Genomic DNA, 22,317 nt, shown 5'->3' on the forward strand with positions numbered 1-22,317 from the left:
AAGAGTTACTGAAGTGCTCTTTTTGCTTCCTATACCTTTTCTTTGGGAGATGTGCCTCCCAATAAATCTTTAAAGTAGAAGTGTGTGGGAAAGGATTTACAATAATATCAATCTTATTGAGATGCAGAGACTCAGGGAAGTTTTAGCCTGGAAGAGATCTCAGAAGCATAATAACATTTATGTTATTTATGCTTATGTTAACACTTCCTCTCCCTCCCCACCCCATGTCCTAAATTAATGATAAAAAGTGTGGGACTTTTTTTATCCCCAACAATAATTACTTGGAATGCTGAGTGAATTCTGCAAGTTTATATTGGGTACTGTTTGTGATTAAAAGTTTTAGGCACAACTTAAGTGACAACACATAATTTGACAAATCCTTTAGAGATAGGATAAAAGATTTTATTCTTCCTTTAGTTATTTACCAGTCATTTGTTTAAGAAATGTCTCCATCTGCTACTCTAGACTTTCATAGTGCAGGTTACATAATCTGAGAATCCTAAAGTAATTCATTTCTCTATCTTTAGTTCTTGCCTCCATGAGTTGTCTTAAATACAAAGCAGTGATAAAATAAAAACAATAGAGCTTCCTGCCAAGATGGAAACATAGGTAGATACACTTTGCTTCCTCGAACATCCAAAAAAAAAAGACAAGAACCAATTTAAAAACAAAAAGCAACCAGAACTGCCAGAAAAATCTAACTGTATGCAAGTCTGACAACCAAGGAGTTAAAGAAGAAACATTCCTCCACACTGGTAGGAGGGGTGGAGATAGAAAACTGGGGTAGAAAGTACTTATGGCAAGCCAGCTGACCAGGTGGGTGAGGTGGTGGCTGGCAGACCCAGCAGTCCCAAAATTTGCAGAAGCTTCCAGAAGCTAATCTGCACTGGGGAGCGAGATAGACTGCACAAACCAGGGTCCCAGTGTGGGAAACTATAGCTTTAAAACCTCTGGCTGTAAAAACCTGTGGGGATTGTGGTGGCAGGAGAAATTTCCAGCCTCACAGGAGAATTCATTGGATAGTTTCACAGGGTCCTGGAATATATACAAATTCACCCACCTGGAAATCAGCACCAGAAGGGCCCAATTTGCTTGGAAGTAGCAGACAAGTGACTGAAAGCCAGCCAAAAGCTGAGCAAGTGGCATTGTTTCCTCTCTGACCCCTCCACCACATACAGCACCACAACAGAAAAATGAGTTGCTCCACCCAGGTAAATATCTAAGGCTCACCCCTTACAGCATAACAGTTGAACCAAGACTAAGAAATATGGCCTAAGTGGAAGAACAGATTGAAACTCCAGAAAAAGAACTAAGCAACAAGGATATAGCCAGCCTATCGAATGAAGAGCTCAAAACACCGGTAATCAGGATGCTCATAGAAATGATTAAGTGTGGACATAAAATAGAAGAAGTAAAGGCTATGAAAAGTGAAATTAAGGAAAACACACAGGGAACCAAGAGTGAAGGGAAGGAAACTGGTCTCAAAACAAAAATTTGGAGCAAAAGGAAGAACTAAACATTCAACTAGAACAGAATGAAGAAACAAGAATTCAAAAAAATGAGGAGAGGCTCAGGAACCTCCGGGAAAACTTTAAATGTTCCAACACCCAAATCATAGGGGTGCCAGAAGGAGAAGAGGAAGAGTGAGAAACTGAAAACCTATCTGAAAAAAATAATGGAGAACTTCCCTAGTCTGGCAAAGGAAATAAACTTCCAGGAAAATCAGGAAGCTTGGAGAGTCCCAAACAAGTTGGACCCAAAGAAGGCCACACCAAGGCACATCATAATTACATTACCCAAGATTAAAGATAAGGAGAGAATCTTAAAAGCAGCAAGAGAAAAAGGAGACAGTTACCTACAAAGGAGTTTCCATAAGACTCCCAGCTGATTTCCCCAAAGTAACCTTGCAGGCAAAAAGGGGTTGTAAAGAAGTATTTGAGGTCATGAAAGGCAAGTACCTACATCCAAGATTATTCTATCCATCAAAGCTATCATTTAGAATGGAAGGGCAGATAAAGTGCTTCCCAGATAAGGTCAAGTTGAAGGAGTTCATCTTTACTAAGCCCTTATTACATGAAATGTTAAAGGGACTTATCTGAGAAAAAGAAGAAAATAAAAACTATGAACAGTAAAATGGCAACAAACTGACAGCTATCATCAGCTGGACCTTAAAAACAAAAACAAGAACAAACTAAGCAAACAACTACAACAAGAAGAGAGTCAGAGAACTAGAGATTACATGGAGGGTTATAAGCCAGGAGAGGGAGCAAGGAGAATGGGGAGAAAGGTATAGGGAATAAGAAGCATAAATGGTAGGACCAAATAGACAGGGGAAGGTTGAAAATAGTATAGGAAATGAAGAAGACAAAGAACTCGTATATATGACCCATGGATATGAACTAAGGGGGCAGGGAATGGTGATGGGAGTGGGATGCAGAGGAGAGGGGGATAAAGGAGAGAAATATATGGGACAACTATAATAGCATAATCTATAATATATACTCCAAAAAAACTAAAACAGTGAATTCTCATGATGTGTATAAGCCAATAATTTCATTTTACTTGCAGTGCCAGATTAAGGAAAAAATTAGCAAGCAAAATCTTCTAAGACTAATTGAAACTCAGTCTTTGATATGAGAATGTTGCTTAGCTACTTTGACAAATCCTAGCAGCATATCATCAGAGGTCTTGTTCTGGAATAGCATTGGGTCATGGTTCCCCACAGTGCCTGCTCTCTGTATACTCATCAGAAGTCTCAGCAAGACCAGCAGATAAAGTCTACCATAGAGAACTATGAGAGCTGAGGTTATCTAAGAAGTTGTGTAAACCTGTTCATTGGAGGTTTTGTATGTTTCCTTGTTTGTTTCAAGCAAATAAGAGTGAAAACATGCTGAGATGGTAAGACCTTCTACCCCATAAGCTCTTCTAAGACTAGTTTTCCTCTCTGAATGTCCAGTGTATTGCATTTTACACAGTAGGTGGACAAGAATTTGTTCAGTGAATAGAAAGGAAATTAAAATTTGGGGGAATGAATTTTTATTCCATTGAAGGATATTTTTTCCAATTTAGACAAAAAACACAAAACAAGAACAAACCACTATTATCTATTTCATTGTCACAGCACTGACTGTTTTTCTCAGATGAGGACCCTGAGGTGTAATTAAAGCCTCATCTCTCTTTCTCTAACATTCTCTGGCCTCCTGCTGATACATAATCCATGTCTACACGACTCTCTGAGGTTGGCAACAGCAGAAATGTGAGAGGCCGAACAACATGATAGAGTTCCTCTCAGGTGTCCTGCTCCTCAGAAACACTCAGTAGTCCCCAAGCTGCCATGAGTCCCATCCCTCCTCACTCCTCTGTGGAATCCTGCATCCAAAATTACATATCAGAGACTGTATATTTTATACTTTAGAGCAGGTAGAATGACATGTTCTTTTAGGTCATTAAAAGATGGGGGACTATGGCAAGGAAAAGGATGGGGCCAAAAGGTAGGACAAGAAAGAAATCAGTAAGATAACATTTGAAACTTTTTCCTCTTGAACTAGGTTGAAACTATTGAAGACAGAAAGAAAATATACCTTAATTTTTTCTAGTAATGGAAAGTTGTTAGATCCTTGGGGTTTTTAAATAGAAATTAAAACTTAAATTGGACTTTTTGCCCCTTCTATAGAACATGTAGGCCCCTACAGAACATTACGATTAATTGGCATTAATATAATCATCAGCACCATGTTAACCAAGCACTTTGTATAAAACTACCCACAGCACCTCTCTCTTGTGTTCAGTAAAAAGTTAGTAACTGGAGGGCTGCTTTCTCAGAGGAATTTTTTAACCTTTCGGAAATAAAATATTTCATGCTAATTCCTGCTTAATTGAAGGGGAGTCATTTCTTTACAATCATTGAGTATGAGTTTGAAGTCTGTTCCATCCTTGACCTCTTTAATTCAATCAAAGTCACCTCATATACTTGCCCAAATAGCTTTACTTCTCAATTAGAAAAAGGGGTAGGGATGTCTAAAAGCATTGGTATTTGATTAATCATACTTAACTGGGGCATCAGCACTTGAAGAGGGTTTTGAAGGACCTGCAAGTAAAAGTAAAACATTGCTACCTAAAAAATTATGCTCATCAAAAACCAAAAACAAATCATTTTAACGAGCAAAGCAAAAACTGCTTTTCATGAAGTATTAAGAAAAATTATCATGCTCAATGTATAGAAGGTTTTAGTATCTGAACAACCCTCTCCCAGGGAAATATTGCTATAATTTAGCCATCCAGACAGTTTTTAAAATATGTGCACTTTTGCCTGCCCAAGGACTCAGAGAAGATGAATGCAGAGTTTATCAAAGCAGGATTTTGTAGCCCTCAAGCTCTGGGGATAAAAAGAAGTAATGAGAAGATGTGTCCTGTTGAATGTGAATTGGAGCCATCTGAATGAATGGGAGACCAGGAGTTCTGAAAATGAGTTTTGGGAGGCTTCCTCCCATGTTTTCTTCCTGTTTACTGGGTCTGGCTGAGGACTGCCATGGTACCCTTGAAGCTCTTTGGGAGAGAGGGTCATTTGAGTGGTCAAGGTATTAGGAAAGCTCTGAGAAGGTAACCTATGCACTGAGAATTGGTATCCTGGAACAGAGAGTTTAAAGTCACTGAAAAGAGCCAAGAAATAACTTGGAACCAGACAAGGTCAGAAGTTCTTTGAGGTATCTTAGCTTTATTTCTGGGTTTCTTGACAAGTAATGTCCCTTCTCCAAGCCTCAGCTTTCTCAGCAGTAATAGAAGGCTCATCCTAAGGGATTTTCCTCAGGGTTTTAAGAAATAACTAATTAAGGGATTCTATGGCACTTTGCAAATACCAGGTACTTTGGCAATGCTAAGAACTGATACTGGTGAGTAAAAACAGAAAGTGTAAATGAGTTGTTTACAGGCCTGGCTGCACATGCAACAGTCCCAGGAGTTAATGTCCAAGCCACTGTGTTATTAAAATACCATCAGGTGATTCTAATGCACAAAAGATCAAAAACACTAGCTTACAACAGAACAAATGGCTGTCGATAATAGGTGAGGGTGAAGGAAAAAAACAGGTTGAGGTAAGGTAATAAAAATACAAGAATGAGAGGAAAATAAAAATGGAGTAAAAGATGAAATGATTTAGTGGAAAGAAAGTGACTGACAGGCAATAATAAAAGACCAAAGAAATAAGAAATGAAAATGGATGTAGTTTATTATTACTTTAAGTATGGCCTGGGTGACACCAGTAGAAGATTCCCCTCATTATGTCTGCGCAAGGTGTACTTGTAGTAGTCTTTGGTTAATTGGGAAAAGGCTCATTGGAAGGAGAGAAAAAATAAAGATAACTTGATACACAAAATGTGATGAGAACCAAGGACATAATCCCTCTTTTTCTGTGACTGTAGAAGAGTAGTGGGGACATTTCCTCATCTTTCACTGGTGAGAGAGGGAAGCAGGGATGCCCGGACATATACCTGAGGATCTAGTGACTGGTCTGGAGAGAGAGTTCACACACTGGACAGACCTTGTCTCCTTCAGTAAGACAGTTGGTCAAAGTGGTTCATTCCCACAGAGCACAGCACTCAGCTGGGCCTCTGCTGGGTGCAAGCCCCAAACCTGCTGCAGCAGGAACTTTCTCCAGAAACGTGGCTGCAAAGGAAAGTAACACAACTATATCTAGAGGATCAGAACAATGTGTTTTGGAGATACCACCTGGAGGATTTATGAAAGCATTCAGCCACCATATCATCTCAGGAGAGGTAGTGAGTAGCATTCAGAGAAGAATGGATAGATCAATGAAATGTAAGAAGGCAAGGCAAAGAGCAGAGAATTCTAAAAGGCCATGTTGAATGGTAAAAGCTGAAGAGGAGAAGGTTCTTTCAATAATAAGAGAGAAACTGTTAGAAAAGGCTGAAAGCAAGCAGGCGTCAAAAAAAATGAAAGGAATATAAGAGTGGAAGAATGTCATAAAGAAAGCATGAGGAAATGGGGACCTGGTTTTAAAAGGCTGAGAAAGTGGTTCTAAAAACTTTGGCATGCATTTTGTTTAAATGCATATCCCCAGGCTCTGTTCCAAAAACTCCTGTTTAAGGTCTGGAATGGAGCCTAGAAGTCACATTTAAGAGATGCCAAGATGAGACATGTGGAGGCTCTGTGTGGAATGAACTTTGAGGAATAATGGCCTGGAGACACCATTCAGTAGTTCATACCAGTGTCCTTCTCTACCTTGCTTGTGTGTTTAGAGAGGGTCGGGATTGTTTTGTCCTAATGCCAGGTGCACTTAGGTGTGCATAAATCATTCACAGCATTGGTGACAGGATATAGGGACGAGGAGACTTCAGAGGCAGCTCAAGCTTAGTCACTGGCCCTCCCTTCCCACCAAGCTTAAAAGCAAAGTCTTGGTTCCCACTTAGTAGACTAGACAGACTGTATATAAGACAAAAACTGAGAATAGAAAAAGGTTTTCTATTCAACTCATCTTTGTTATCCAAATTATTTAGTATTATGAAATAAAAATGTTGTGGGAAAAGTCACTATTCCTTGCAACAGGCAATGACTAGAACTGAGAACATACTTTTGGGATGACCTTCATTTCATGTTTCACAATGTGGATGTTTTATGTGCTAGAAACCACCAATTCAAGAGTGTGAGGTGGGGGAGTGAAGGGGAGCTAGTAGGAGGAGCAAAAAGTCACTTCTTGGGGGAAAGGTTTCTGGAAAAAAATTAGAAGTGATCCTCTGTTAAAAGGGAAAGAAATCTGCAAGTTAAGAGGAAGGAGAGGTGGTGGCCCTTACATTGCAGGCAGATCATCTGAGAGGAGGAATTCCCTCAGGAGAAGGGTCACTTCTCCCTTTGGACAAGGCCAACAATGACTTAGGGTGAAGTCACACCCAGCAAAATTCACTGGTGGAGTGCTATTCCCAAGGGAGGGGCTCTGTCCATGAAGAAGCAGTGCTGCCATGGCCAAGGTAGGTGGACTATTCCTGAAAACCTGTGCCATCATGTGATTGATCTTGGTCTAAGTCTGACTCCCTTTTCAGGCATCTTTAAATCCTTCAGAGGGTAGAAATGTTGTCCTGTATCTTGGAAATGGAAATAGGGATTGAAAATGAAAAAGAAAACAAAAGTCTAATCCAAAGAAAAGGGGAGGTGCCCCTCTGCATGTGCCTGCTGCCTGCCCCATTGTCATCCTCCTGGAGACTGCTGGGCCTCTGTGGAAATGGTGTCCACTCTGTGGCAGCCCAAGTCCTGCCTTCCCTCAGCAAACCCAGGATCCAGGTGTGAGCCCGACTTCCGGCCCAACTCAACCCCACCTTCACAAAAGAGCCCACCCTCCACCCTCCTTCCGCAGGCAGAAGCCTCCTCTCCTGTAATCCTACTACAGAACACACTGTGGGGACAGCCCCTCCCAGAGCACTCTACAGAGGCTGCCACCAGGTGCACACCTATGTTAGCTGCCAGGAGGGACTTCTGAGGTCAGGCAGGAGCCTTGCTGAGCCTGGAGCAGGACTGAGCCAAGGTTCCCAGGGGTTACTGCAGAGGTGCTTCCCTGGGGACTCGAAAGGCCTCCCTCACCTAGCACAGTGTCCATCAACATTTGAAATGGTGGACTCATCCTGCTGTTGGAAGAAGTGGACCTGCCTTTTTCCTTCTATTTTCTTCTGAGGACAAAGGGGATGGATGTAGAAGGTATCAGAGGATAATGTCGATGGAAAAGCGATAAAATGTGAGGTGAATTCTCAATAGTATTGAGCAGCTCACTGCACAGACCACTTCATTAGGAAGGCCGTGTGGAGGGAGGGGCAGGGGATTATTTCCCTGAATCACTTTCTCATCACTGTGCCTCCAGACTCACATTTAAGTTATTATAATAACAAGATCTAGCTCTCCAAATTACCCTCATTCCATTGGTCTCACACCAAGATGGAAATAGACACTGTATTGTGCTTCTGTTTAGCTCTCCCCAATAACTAATGTGCAGACTATAATACACACTGCAAATATCAGGTGTTATGTCAATGCTAAGTTATAATAATAATAACCCTGCAAAAATATAGCAGAAGGAATTTCCCTGAGCAATTTGAGGAAAATTGCTGTTTCAGTAGTGATACAGGTGTTACTGAAACACAGATGGATTATGGTCCGTTAGTCCCATAAGAGGCTACGTAGCCGGAGACTGTGCATGTGGAAGGCATCCCATGGTGCTTCCAGCTCTGAGCCTGGACACTGGCAGACACCTGAGCAACTGACTGCAGCCCAAGGAGCCATGCCATCACCTCATCATCTGATGGATGGACTGCACCTTCCTCAGTCCATTCAGACCTGGGGACAGACCTCTGTGGGTGCAAGGCACAAAAGCAGAGCACAGGTGAGCTCAGGTGGATGGGTAGGCACTCTTAATGATGGTCCTTCAGGAGTCCTGAGAACAGCATGAGTCCCTGGACACAGCTCTCTTAATGGAAACTTACTGCTGAGGCTCAGGGGCTCAGCAATTTTTGGCTATCAGTGTGCGTGGCCACTTCAGAAGAGAGAGACGCAGGGCAGAAGAAGGGCTCCCTGAGTGGTTCGAGTCAGCCTCAAGACAGCCAGATAGGAGAGTTGAACCTTCATATGATCATTTCCAAATTTTTTCTGCAGAAAATGTGTATTTATTTTTAAAAGGGCCCATCGTGTTTGCTTTCAGAGCAGAACCTCTCTCCAGCAGAACACTCCCCCGAGCAAAGGCAGCAGTGGAGCGTTTTCCCTCTTTAGGAACAAGTCAGACACCTCGGACGTGTCCTAGCTCCCTCCCCCCTGGAGCTGCAGCATTTACCTGCACTCGGCCGACCAGGTACATTGCTCAGGTGTCCTAGAGCATGGGTTCTGGAGTCACACTTGCTGAGCAGAAACCCTACACTCCAATCAATGTAAACTGCAACCCCCATGTTTCTCAAATTCACTTTCATCACCTGGAAAATAGAAATAATATATTTTCTAGATTATGTTTTTGTGATAATAAAGGTAATTGTACAAATATATCATGTTGCCTGACACATAAAAGTTATTAGCTCTTACTGCCACTATTACTATTACTATTGCAACTCTTGCTTCTTCTATTTGGGGAAAACACAATAGTAGCTTTCTGCACAAACCCCCTCCTCACTGCCTAAGTTGGTGCCCAGGCCATTGGGACTGGGCTGTGACAGGACCACCTTAAGGGTGCAGAGCTTGGAACTGGGGTCAAGTAATGAAACAAGAATGACAAGCCAAGCACATAGTTCCTCCAGAAGTATTTGTCCAGGTAAGCCAGCCAGAACCCCAATTGAGGAAGCAGGTGATAGAATGAACTGTGGTCTCGGTAGCATCAGCACCAGCTGGTAATCTGGAGAAATGCAAATTCTCAGGCTTCATTGCAGACATACTGTATTCATACTCAGTCCAGAAACAGGTGCTGCGGCAGCCCACCAGGAGACTCTTCTGTGGGCCAGTGTCTAGGGAACGCTGGGTCAGAGTAACACCAGCTGTTTTATAAATAATTCCCAAATCTTCAGTGGCTTACCAAAAAAAGTTTTACTTCTTGGGCACAGAAGACTCTGAAGCAGACATTCTTGGTCTCTGGGCACCTGTCCTCCACATGGGGATACAGAGACCCAGGCCCATTCTAGCCACAGCAGGAGAATGAGGGATTTCACACTCTCTCAGTGAAAGCTAGTCCTGTGGCAACACTGAGGCACATACCTCTCAGGAACAGCACTGCACCAGGCAAAGAAAAGCATGAGGTGGGGTACCCGGTGTATACAGACCTCATGGGGTTTGGGTCACAGAGCCCCTGGAGCCTGGAGAGTCTCTAAGTCAGCAGGCCACTGGGGCTGGAAGGCAAGCAGACACCATGGGGATACTTTGAGGCCTCAGAACCATCCGGTCATCCAGAGTGAACCTCCCAGCACGACCCCACTCCAGGCAGCAACCGATGAAAATTTTTTGAAAATGACATTCCTTGCATGCAGGAAAGAAGTGTACAGTTCGGCAGCATTCTCCCAGCTTCCCAGGAGGACATCTGCCAAAGTGGAGGGAGAATACTAAGCAGAGTTCCCCAAAGACACAAAGACAAACTGTTCTTGAGAAATCCTGATATTGTTAGAAACAATATGTTAAAGTGTTTCATTATTTAGTTGTCCCTTGCCTGAGCATAAAAAAGATATTAATATACTATTAACTTACTGGGACATAAGTGAAAATAACTTACGTTTTTCATATAGTGCTAATTATTTTTCTGAGGCTGGCTCAGGCTGGCAAAAGAGAGCTTTCAAGGCTTTCACCAGATTGTTTACTTAAAGAAGTTAACATGCCATTATCTGTTTCCATGGAAACACAAGTAATACAAAGAATAGAGGAGAAGGTCACTTTGACCATAATTAATATAAGAAATAATAGTTTATACATAATCTAGGAAACAGGACAGTGAGGTGATATAACACCTTCAAGCCCTTTCTTCAGCAGTGTGACTTAATCTTTGGGTCAGTTTTCATACTAGTGTTGCTTTGGTAATTTTAGTAGTCTAGAGCTAAGTTTTAAAGTGAAACTTAACCTTGTTTAGCAAAGCTTTTCCAATGTTATTATTTCATTTTGATCCAATCAGAGCATTGCAGTAACAATTTTTCTAAGTCCTGAACATGCGCGAGCCAACAAGTACCCTCGTGTGGGCCACAGCTCCTTGCCCGCACCTTCTCAACAGGCTGGAGGATGCACGAATGATAATCCAGGCTTCACTAGGTTTGGTGCCTTTAAATAGCCAAAGAAGATTTAGTTATGTCCAGAATAGTTTACATTTAAAGTGTCTGATTGTATTTTTGTTTTACATTGAAAATTGGCAATCCACATGTGGTGGCTCTTAGCTAAATATTCCACTTATTGGAACACACAGTACACTCCTTTGGGATTCTTACAAAATGATGAATACTGTAGTTTATTTTTAATTCTTGCACTTGATTACACATTTTTTCAATACCATTTAATTTAATACAGTGTCCCAGAAAGAACTAAGAAAGAAAAAAAGAGAAATGAAAGAACTGACCTTTTAAAGTTTCTGAATTTTTAATACACAAAGAAATTATATTGTTACAAATTATTAAGATTCGTTTGTTTTAGAGCTCCAGTCCAAGTAACATCATCTAGCTTCTTCCAGGAAGCCTCTTCTGAAGATGGACTCAGCACTTGCTGCAGCATGATGCTAGGTAGTGTTTACAAACAGGTGGCTTGAAGTTAAGTGGAGCCGATATACAGCTTCTCACCCTTTAGAAGAGAACCCCTTTGCTGCTACCTAAAGAACCACATTTTTTCTTGCAAATATTTAGCTTGAAATCATTTCATCAGAAATGTAAATCAGGTATATGCTCCAATTATAAAAACATTAATAGGATTGGCTGCAGTATTGGATTTGGGAGGTGGGGTTGAGGTGAGTGGAGCTGCTGGTTTGTTTTTTTTAAATATATAATGATATCACATTTCTATTCCAGAAATGCAAACCACATTGCATCCTACTTGGCAGGAACAGTGGTCACTTGGCTTAGCCAAGAATAAGAACTCTTGGCAGTGCCATGTCACAGGCTTATAGAACTAAAATAATGGATGGCGCACTTTCCTATATGTATTTGTGTTCAGTTTATTTAAATAATGTTGCTGGCACATGCTTTATAGCTGCTTACATTTTGCTACACGAATTTCAGCATGTCTTGCAGACTATGCAATTCATTTGGAAAATGAAATTTTCATCCCTGCATACTAATCGATTTCTTCACAAGACACCTGCTATCAGTTATGATAATAAAAATGCCAGTCTGAACTGAGAAAGGACTGAACAGAGCTTCCTAAGGAAATGACTTAAGTGTCTTTGAATGCTACTAAATGTAGTAATGTGCCTATGTGGTGCCAACACTTTTTTCATCATTTGTGTTTTCTGTAATTTTGCTCTATTACAACATGATGCCTCATAACCATTTCCTTATGAATTGGTAAACTGAATTGTCAGGAGTTGGTGTCCCATAGTGTGGACAAGATCTAAAGTTGGGTGTCAGAAAACAGTAGCTCCTTCCTGGGTATACACTGAGTCATTTCTGATTTTATACAACCCTAAAAACTGTAAAATTAGCTGCTCCTTAGTCTTACATCCACATATACACCAAATAAAACTTCCCTTATTTAGTCCCTTTAGCCTCCAGTTTATTCCACACATCAGTGCCAGACTAATTTTCCTAAATCACCAATTTCCTCATATCCTTCCAGTGCCCAAGCACCTTTAGTGGTTCTCGGTCGCTCCATTAAGCCCAACTCTCCATTTTGACTTCTGAGCCTCTATCGTCTGTCATTACCTGACATAGTTCACCTGTCCCTTCTGCTTCCAGACAAACTTTCTCCTTTTTGGTCAAGCTTCCTCTGCTTCCTGCCCCCAATTTTCTCTCTCCAATTCTCATCTCTGGACTTTGGCTTTTATTTATTTTTTTGCTCCTGACTAGATGTCCTTCCTCAGTTCTCGGATTTCATTCTTTGAAGACCACTCTGATTATTCCAGTCTGCATTTTTCTCTTCTCTGAACTCCTGTAGGATGATTTTCTTGTCATATACTTTGACACTGTTGCTTGTTTATTTAGTCATTTAACCAACTTTTATTGAGTACTTATATGCCAGGCAGCAAGCTGTCTTTTCTTCCTTTGAATGTATTAGTTTCCTTCAAATGTGTTGGTTTCTATTATAATTTAAGCTCCTTGAGGCAAGAGACATATTTTGTCTCCTTTTCTGATCCAAGATGCCCAGGCAGGTTTGGGCACAGAGTATATATATGCAATAAATGCTTATTGACTAATTGATGTCTAATGGTTTGGGTAGGGAATTTTCTGAATTAATTGAATGTCCTATTTGATTAGTATTTTAGTGTTTACTATACATGAATTATTATTGTGAAAAATAGAATACCATAAAACACTTACTTGTACAACTGTTAACATAAATTAATGTTTGATATTTGAGGACAGACTTCACCAGGGTGTCCCCACATCCCAGTACACATCTGCCTTCCTTGTGCTGTAAAGTGTGGGTGGAACATGTACAAGGCTGCCCTGGACCTGGCCCTCAGGTTGGGACTGGGATGGTGGCAGAGAGGAGCATGGGCTGAGTGCCTGGGCTGAGGTCCACTCCCTGCCCTGACACACAGGAACTTACTTCTGTGAAGAAGTTATTAATAACAAGTTTTTAAAAGTTTCTTTCACTTTCCTCTTGCTTCCAAAAGTAGAGAATGCATTTTCTGTGGCAGGGAGAAAAATTGTGGAAAACTGGTAGTATCAGAGAGGGGAAGAATTAAAGACTGGCTTTAAACAGTCTGGTAAGAACTAAGCACATCTGGATGGGTACAATAGCCCAGTGACTGAGAGCTAGCAGCCTGGGTGTAAAGACTGTGCTACTCACGTTGTAGGATCTGACCAATTCTCTGCTTTTTCTGTACCTTGATATTCTCATCTGTAAAGGCGGGATAAAGCAGTTTGGTGGAGGGTAGTTATAAAGTGAGTTAGTGCCTGTGAAGCTCTTGGCCAGTGTCCATTTTGTGGTGAGCGCCCAGCAAACAATTATTCATACAGAAGAGACCACAAAGCAGTCAGCTAGCATGTAGGGAAGGGGTAGCCCATCCTTAATTACCTTTTATCATTCACTCTTCTTTCTTATTCATTTTCAGTTATTTCTGAAGCCTTGAGATGTGTAAGACCCTGAGTGAACTGTCTCGGTCTCTCAGTAAGATGCACATGGGACTGAGGTCTGAATCTACATATAGAGAACTTAAGGTTTCAGCAAGGAGTATTAGAGTAACCACTCAGCCTTGTAAAGAAAGGGTGTTTTAATCTGTTGGTGAAACAGGTGGAACTAGGTTACCATTCTGATAGGAGTTAGAGAAAAATAATTTGTGCGATTTGTCCCAGCAGTAGAGCAGGGGAGGGGTGCATATAAATTCTGCCCTCCCCTGGGCTGCTGCCACACAATCTATGGAGCTGACTGTGTGCAAGAAGATGGCTCCCCAATAAGCAGCACCGTGGAGAGGGAGAGGACAGCAGTGTGGCAGAAGGGATGGCTACCTAGAATGCTGAATGCTGCCGTTACTGAGCTATGCACACTGATTTCCAAGATGGTGCCTATGCTGGGGGAGAGGTCAAGACACACACACAAAACACATTCACATGTGAGACAAGACAAATAAAATACAAGAAAATTGCAAAAGAAATTATGCTTACCCACTGCACAGAATCCTGGTGTAAGGTGTTTCAGTTTTACTTTTGAGGTGGTAAGAAATGTTAAGAATTTGGGTGAGACTCCCTTTCCCCAAGAAGGCCACTCAGTCTCAGCAGGAAGTGACTCTCTTGAACTCAACTGTGTTTGTCCCACAGCCCTGGCTGCTCAGGCCTACGCTCTGAAAGAGGAGAATGACAGTCTCCGTTGGCAGCTGGATGCTTACAGGAATGAGGTGGAGCTGCTGAAACAAGAAAAGGAACAGCTTTTCCGAACAGAAGAGAACCTCACCAAGGACCAGCAGCTCCAGTTCCTGCAGCAGACCATGCAAGGCATGCAGCAGGTATGGGCCAGGGTTTGGTGGCATTTCGTTTGAAAGGGATGGCTGTATTCAGTGGAAAGAAAATGACAGCCATTTGCAGGACAAGTGAAGGAGAAGAAATGATGACTGAAAAGTTAAGTTGTTAGGACAGGAAAGTGCTGATGACTGTGGGAGGGTAGAACCTGGAGAAAATCCAAGCTGAAGAAATATCTTGGAGAAATGCACCCTTGAGGTAGGAAATACAGAAAGAAGATCTAGGCAGTGGAAAGGATTGTGTATGAAATTTAGCCTTAAAGCCAATGGTCAGGATATCCTGATTGTGACACAGTGCTTTGTAATCTTAGAACTTTTAAATTAAAACCATGCTGACAGATTTTACAAAAGCATGGCGAGTTTTTTTTCCCCAAGACCAAAGAAAACATAAGCTGAATTGTTTTTACTTCTTCTGGATTATTTTAGGATTTGGTCAGGATCCATGAACACATTACATACTTAAGAAATGTTTGCTAATGGGTTGGATGAAGCACTAGAATTTGGGTAATAAGCAACTTTAGAAATAAGCCAGTATCTGTGCTTTAGTTAAAGAATGACAGACATTAGTCCTGCACATGCAAGTTAAAGATGTATATTTCCAGCAGTTACTAGAAGGAGGCAGAGGCTGTGGGCTTCTGAAGAAGGGAAACACAGACTGTATGAAATGAGTTGAAGGGAGGGCAGCCCTGATCCCTGGCCATGGAGGCATCCACATCAAAAATTCATAGCTGGATTTATATCTGAAAACATCCATTGATACCTGATACCTGATTAGGATGTTCGGATCTTTGAGTTATCATTGAATAATGTAGCATAATTATCATCATACATGGGTATTTTTATGCCTCTAAATATGTAAATCTAACCACTCTTTTCTGGCAAAAATATTGTTTTTATTTAAATAAGGGAATTGTAAGGAGATAATGGGAAATTAAATATATAACTAGTAATATTTTTAAAAATTCATTCATATTGACTGCTATCTAAGATCAGGAGTATGACTTGCCTACAAAACTGCCTTAATGACTAAAGGTGGCTGCTACAGAAACATTCTCCAAGCAGGGGGAAATAATTGAGAAAAAGGAATATGGAAAAGAAGTATGGATTAGGATATAAAGAAGTTAATAACCAAGTCACAGAAATTGTCTTAAACACCTCCCACCATTTTAAAGCAATTTTTGAGTCTTGTCTCTGAGTCCTGACTGTTTGATGTCCACAGAGTGTTGGACAGATCAGTGAGATTCAGGGGTAAGAGTCCACCAGGAAAATGTCATTATGGTCATTGCACAGGTCCCTATGCTTGGAAGTTGGTGCAACAGCTGCTGTGTGAGGCTCCTGGGGCTGTCCAGGCACCCCAACACCAGATGTGTGCTGACACCCTTGCCAGAAGAAAAGTCTGTCAACTTCCCCAAAGATCATGATGCCAGACCTAGCCCACAGGCCACTAGTCACACTTCCCACAACCAGCCTCTTTTCTGGAGGGAAAACTATCCTAGCTGCTTCAAAAGTTAATAAAAATTTTTAAGGTGGTGAAGATTCAAGTGTGAGAAAAGTCAGAGAAGATAAGGGCAAGCTCATCAGTCAGGGAAATGCCTGTTGGGGCTCAGCACAGCGCAGTGCAGGCAGCCAAGGGCCAGGTCCACACAGGAGCAGTGTGATAAGCTGCCACCCACACACAGCCCCTTCAAGGAGGTACTCACTTACTGCAGAATCTCCTTATCAGTAGGAAGCTTATTTATTGTATAGCTTTTTGTTTGTTTTCAGAGTGAAGGGGAGCACTTTGTTTTGTTTTTTGTCTGGTTTGGTTTGGTTTAAACAACAGAAATTAACTGTGTCACAGTTCTGAAAGCTTCAAGTCCAGGATCAAGATGTGGGCAGACTTGATTCCCTGAGGGCTGGGAGGGAAAATGTATTTCTGAGGTTCTGACCTAGCTCATGGTGGTCAGCTGGTGATCCTTGTCCTTCCTTGGTTTGTAGACATATTACCTGCTTTCTGCCTTCTTCACATAGTGTTCTGTGTGTGTCCAAATTTTTATTTTTTACACAATTTGTGTAGGCTTAAGGGGCCCACATATTCAGTATGACCTCAGCTTAACCAATGACACCTTCAATGACTCTCATTTCAAACAAGGTAACATTCTGAGGTACAAGGGTTTAGAACTTCACCATATAAATTTAGGAGCAGGGAGACACAGTTCAATCAGTAATAGACACATAGTAGATAGTCAGAATACATTTGCTGAATAGAGGAATGAATGGACAAAGGCACAGAAGCAAGAACTAGCAGGGTGTCTGTGAAGAGCTTTGGGCTATTTGGAATTCTAGGGTAATAAACGGCCAGGCAGAGAGTGGTAAAAGATGACATTCTGTAGGTTGCACATGCAGACCCTCCTAGGCACATGGGAAGCACTAACCTAGGGGTAGTGGATGTGATTTTAATTTTTACTGGTTGTTAGGTGGACTCAAGGCAATCTCTGTGGCAACCCATCTTTAATATAGTTTTAAAATACGTGTGCTTTTTAAGAATTGTATTTCTCCCTTAACATGACTTTGAATAAATGTCCACAACTTGGCAATTTGAGCCCCTAAGCAAATAATTCTCATTGAAATCTACTCTTAATCTCTCCACTATCACTTTTTAAATTAGAAAATTATGATCTCATGGGAAAGTTAAGAGGTAGTGGAGGGCTTTGCGCCCCACATGCCATTGTTTTAGCAATCTATCTATGGGAAATTATTTCTGCAATAAACAAAAGAAAATAAAGAGTCTCAACAGCCTTAGAATTAGCATAAAATTTTTAGAGTTGCTTTAAGTTTAGCCAAAAAGTTTCTAACTTTTCTTCTTTTAATCCCTTAAGTATATGTTTACTGACATCACAGGGTTTCTTGTATGTTCACGAAGGAAACATGATGGGTAAGGTTCCTAAAAATGAAAAGCCCTTGGGTGTCTTTGTCTGGTTGTTCCTCAGTCTGCCCCTACATTACATGTGAGTCATAATTTAATATTAGAGGTTTCAATAATAGCTTGCTGCCATGGTAACGCAGTAGCCTTCCCCAACTTAAACTAACAAGGAAGTTAACCTGTCTTTGCCCAGTGATAGTGAGGTTGTTGGCTTTCATGCCTATCTTTAGGTGTACAATGGAAATAACACATATTTTAAACTCTTATTTATCTTTAGATTACCACCTTGGATTGTGTATTCTTATGTTTATTGAGGTAAAAAAAAAACCCATACCATATAAATGCTCTTTACGGGTACAGTTCTACGAATGTTGACAAATTCATACACTCATATATTTATATAACCACCACTAACTACCTCAGTCAACATATAAAACAATTCCATCATCGCAAAAAAATTCCTTATGCTGCTTTTTAGTTAACCTCACTCCCAGCAACTACTGATTTATTTTCTACCTCTGTAGTTTTGGCTTTTGCAAAATGTCAGATACTTGGAGTCATACAGTATGTGACAGTTTGAGTCTGGCTTCTCTCACTTAGCATAATAAATTTGAGATTCATCCATGTTGCTGTATAAGATCATTCCTTTTTACACTGAGTAGTATTCCATTGTAAGGAAGAGCCATAATTTGTTTAGCTAGTCATCCGTTCATGGACACTTGGGTAATTTCCTGTTTGGGGCAAATATGAATAAATTACTGTAAATACTCACATTATTTTTGTTTGGATATAATTTTTTATTTCACTTGGGTAAATACCTAGGGGGAAGATTGCTGGATTGTCTAGTAAGTGTGTTTAACTTTTTAAGAAACTGATGAACTGTTTTCCAAAATGTCTGGACCATTGTGCATTCCCATGGGACTATATAAGAATTTCAGTCGTTCTGTTTTCCTGTCAGTCAGCACTTGATACAGCCAATTTGTTTTGTTTTATTTTGTCTATTTTAGCCACTACAATAAGTATACAGTGGTATCTCATTATGGTTTTAACCATGCTTAAATTTAGACAATATTTGTATTTTCATTCTTGAGGTCAGTATGTCATATTTTAAAATAACCAACTTAAAATCAGAGTTCTTTTAAAATATATATATATGTTGCTTTTTAGACAGAGAGGGAGAAAAACATTGTTGTGAGAGAGAAGCATTTATTTGTTGCCTCCCTCACATGCCCCCCCCCCAGGGATTGAACCCACAACCTAGGTATGTGCCCTGACCAAGGATTGAACCCACAACCTTTTGGTGGATGGAGCCATCCTCCAACCAACTGAGCCCCCTGGCCAGGGAAGAATCAGAATTCTTTTTGAAGCTGTATATAAGTCATATTGACAGTACTGATAAATATTCAACAAAAGAGGATACCATTATAAGCTGCTGATCATAAAACTACATGTGACTAATAAAGATTGGTATGTCAGATGACTTTCTCATGAATACTTTAAGTTAAAAGCTTTTAAATAATATTAACAAATGTTGTCTGAGGACCAGCTGTCTTAGGCCAGTAAATCATTGACCCATATAGAGAAGTGGCTTGACATTTATAAAGATCAGGCAAGTCAGCAATCTTGACAACTTCCAGCAAAGGAAAATCAGACAATTTGTGGAAAAAATTATTATGATCAGTAACATTTTAGAAATTAAAATAGAGAGTAACCCTATCTAGTTTTGCCAAATGTTGCTCAGTAATTGGTCTTTGAGATGTAATTAATAAATAAATGAAAGTGTGTTGTGTCCTGGCCCATGTGGTTCAGTCGGTGGGAGCATAGTCCCATACCTGAAAGATCTCAGGTAAAATTCCTGGTCAGGGTACATACCTGGGTTATGGATCCAGTCCTAAGTCAGGGCACATGCAGGAGGCAACTAATAGATGTTTCTCCCTCACATCAGTGTTTCTCCTTCTCCCTCTCTCCCTCACCTTCTAAAAACAATGAAAATAATGTCCTCTCCCTCACTTTCTAAAAACAATGAAAATAAAGTAAGGTTTAAAAAGAGAGAGAGAAAGAAAAGAAAGTGCATTGAAATGGAACATTAGCAAGTACATCTGACCACTTACATTAAGCATCTCTTCTAAAATCTTTATTACACTACTCAATTGGTTAGTAAATAATTAGACATAGTACATAGTTTGCACTCCCCAACTGTTTGAAATTCATATGTGATGAAATGTGATGTGTAACTGTTAAAATCAGGATAATTATGGCAGCAGGAGTGGTCCTGAAGGTGATGAATGTGGCTCTGTGGCAAAGAGGCCTCTGATAATGGTAACTGTGGTGGCCATGAAGGCTATTGTGATGAAGGTGCTGGTGGTAAGGTGGCTGTGGTGGGTACAGTGGTGTTTTTGATCATTAAAAAATTTTGGGACAGACAGGTAAAATGAACACATCCAAGAAAAGTTTATTTATTCTTATTTTTTAATTTTATTTATTTTCAGAGAAAGGGGGAAAGGAGGAAAAAAATGAGGGAGAGGAACACTGATGTGCAAGCTGCCTCTCGCACACCCTCAACCAGACCTGGCCCACAACCCAGGCATGTGCCCTAACTGGGAATTGAACCTGAGAACCTTTGGTTTGTGGGATGGTGCCCAACCCACTGAGCCACACCAGTCAGGACACATCCAAGTAAATTTTAGAGAATTCTTTTTATATCTTTTTATATCCTTAAAATTGTGAAAATCCTTAAAATCCCAGCAGGCCCACTGCTCCCAGCAGACATCAAAAGGTGATGCTACAGCCCTAGCCGGGGTGGCTCCATTGATCGGAGCATTGTCCCAATGCTGAAAGGTTGCAGGTTCGATTCCTAATTAGGGCACATACCTAGGATGTGGGTTTGATCCCCAGGTGAAGCAACCAGTCAAAGTTTCTCTCTCACACTGATGTTTCTTCCTTTCTATTCCTCTCTTTCTAAAAGCAATGAAATAATAGGCTGATTCTCTGCCCATTATTCTTTTTCTCATATTATCTGTTTAAACTTTATCTTTTATCCTTTCCACTGAAGTTTCTATTGATAATCACATTATTTTATTTGCAAATGTCATTTTTGTTCTTTGATTATTATCTCTTCATGAAATCTTATCCCTATTTTTTGGTTGCATTATCTTCTCAAGTCTTTTTGAGAATACTAATCAGAATTTTTTAAAATTCTTTTTGTTCCTGAATCATTTCTGTGTATTCCAAGATTGGTTGTTTGGTTTTTGTATCTCAGTCTGTCTCTCATGCTACAAGTTTCTTCTCATGTAAGGGGATGCTTGGTAGCCTGTTTGTATTTGAGAGTGAAAGGCTCAGCTTACTTTCCAAGGAGGCTGTGTGGTTTCACTCACTGTTGAGTCCAGTACTCCATCTTCTACAAAGAGTCTTCCTCCCATGCATGACAACTGACTGGCAGGCTTCATTGTCAGGAGAGTTTGAGATCCCACAAATTTCAGAATCTGTCCTGCACTAGGAACTCCCTAGAACTCCCTTCCCATTTTCTGTTTTTTAAAGTTTATTTTTGATAGACATTTTAACTGACTCTCTGGAGAAAAAAAAAAAAAACCAAAAACCAAACACTCATGGATTGTGTCTGATACTTGAGCAAAAACCCATTTCAGGAACTTTTAACTTTAATGCAGCTTTTGAGTGAACTCTGAGTGGCATGTGGGCCAGTGAGGTCAGGGGAAGAGTATTACAAGTTACTCTGGCTGGACTTCTGGTCAAGATGATGGCATAGGTAAACATGGTTCACTTCCTCATACAACCACATCAAAATTACAACTAAATTATAGAAAAACCATCACTCAGAACTGTCAGGAATTGAGTTGCATGCAAGTCTGACAACTACAGAATTAAAGGAATCAATCCATCCGACTGTAGGAGGGGCAGAGATGCAGAACAGGCTGGTCCCACATCCATGTGTGGTGGATAAAAATTTGGGAAGGATATCTTTGGAGCAAGGATTCCAGCCCCACATCAGGCCCTGCAGCACAGGGTTCCAGGGCCAGGAAGATGAGTGTCCATGACTTCTGGCTATAGGGATTAAGTTGATAAAAGAAACTGCTGAAGTTCCTCTTAAAGAACCCACACACAGACTTACTCAGACTCACTCCCTCTGAGGTCCAGGATGAGGGTAGCAACTTGCAAGGCACTAGTGGTACATGGAGAAGAACTAAAATGAGAACTGGGGAACAGCTTTCTCCCAGACAGAAAATAAAGCAAAAGTCTTTGTCCTATTTCTGAACCCTCCCCTCACAGAGCTATCAGCAACTGGTACCATATTTAAGACTGCATCAACCTGGCTAACACTGTTTGCCTACTCTGGAGATCCTCTGAGGCTTCATCCCACCCAACTTACAGCTTTTAACAGTGGCTTTCCTATATGAATGACTGGTCTTGGCTCATGCTTCACAACTTCCTAAATCCTGTCAGGCAAGCAACAGCCTACCTTAGTGAGCCCCTAGGACCTGTACCTCTTGCTAAGTGATCCCACGTATGGAACTAGCAGCAGCCAGCCTAGATTCACAGCTTGGCTTTGCCTGGGAATCTCCAAGCCTAATGCAAGTAGCAGCCATCTTAGATTGCTTTCTAACTCAGGCAGAGTACTCCCAAGGAAAAACACAGGAAGGGCTGCTGTGCTTTTTCTTGGCCTGAACCACCTGGGAAATCCAAAAGCCTGTCCACCCAGTGGACAGCTACAGACCAATCAGAGCACCACCAACCTGCCCCTACACAGCTGATCCTCCACAGAGGGTGGGGGTTGGTGATCAGTGTT

General features: G+C 41.0%; 1 protein-coding gene across 3 annotated transcripts in view; it reads left to right on the top strand.

The window, feature by feature from the left end:
• ENOX1 (ecto-NOX disulfide-thiol exchanger 1) overlaps window positions 1–22,317 on the top strand; it is a 700,008-nt gene that overhangs the window by 565,360 nt on the left and 112,331 nt on the right. For all 3 annotated transcript variants that reach the window (XM_053665398.1, XM_053665399.1, XM_037132222.2), the window contains one exon: window positions 14,418–14,602. In XM_053665398.1, the coding sequence (XP_053521373.1) occupies window positions 14,418–14,602 (185 nt within the window). The remainder of the gene's footprint in view (window positions 1–14,417; window positions 14,603–22,317) is intronic.

The sequence above is a fragment of the Artibeus jamaicensis genome, unplaced genomic scaffold (genome assembly GCF_021234435.1).
Source record: "Artibeus jamaicensis isolate MK-2021 breed Jamaican fruit bat unplaced genomic scaffold, CSHL_Jam_final contig_414, whole genome shotgun sequence".
Taxonomy (NCBI): domain Eukaryota; kingdom Metazoa; phylum Chordata; class Mammalia; order Chiroptera; family Phyllostomidae; genus Artibeus; species Artibeus jamaicensis.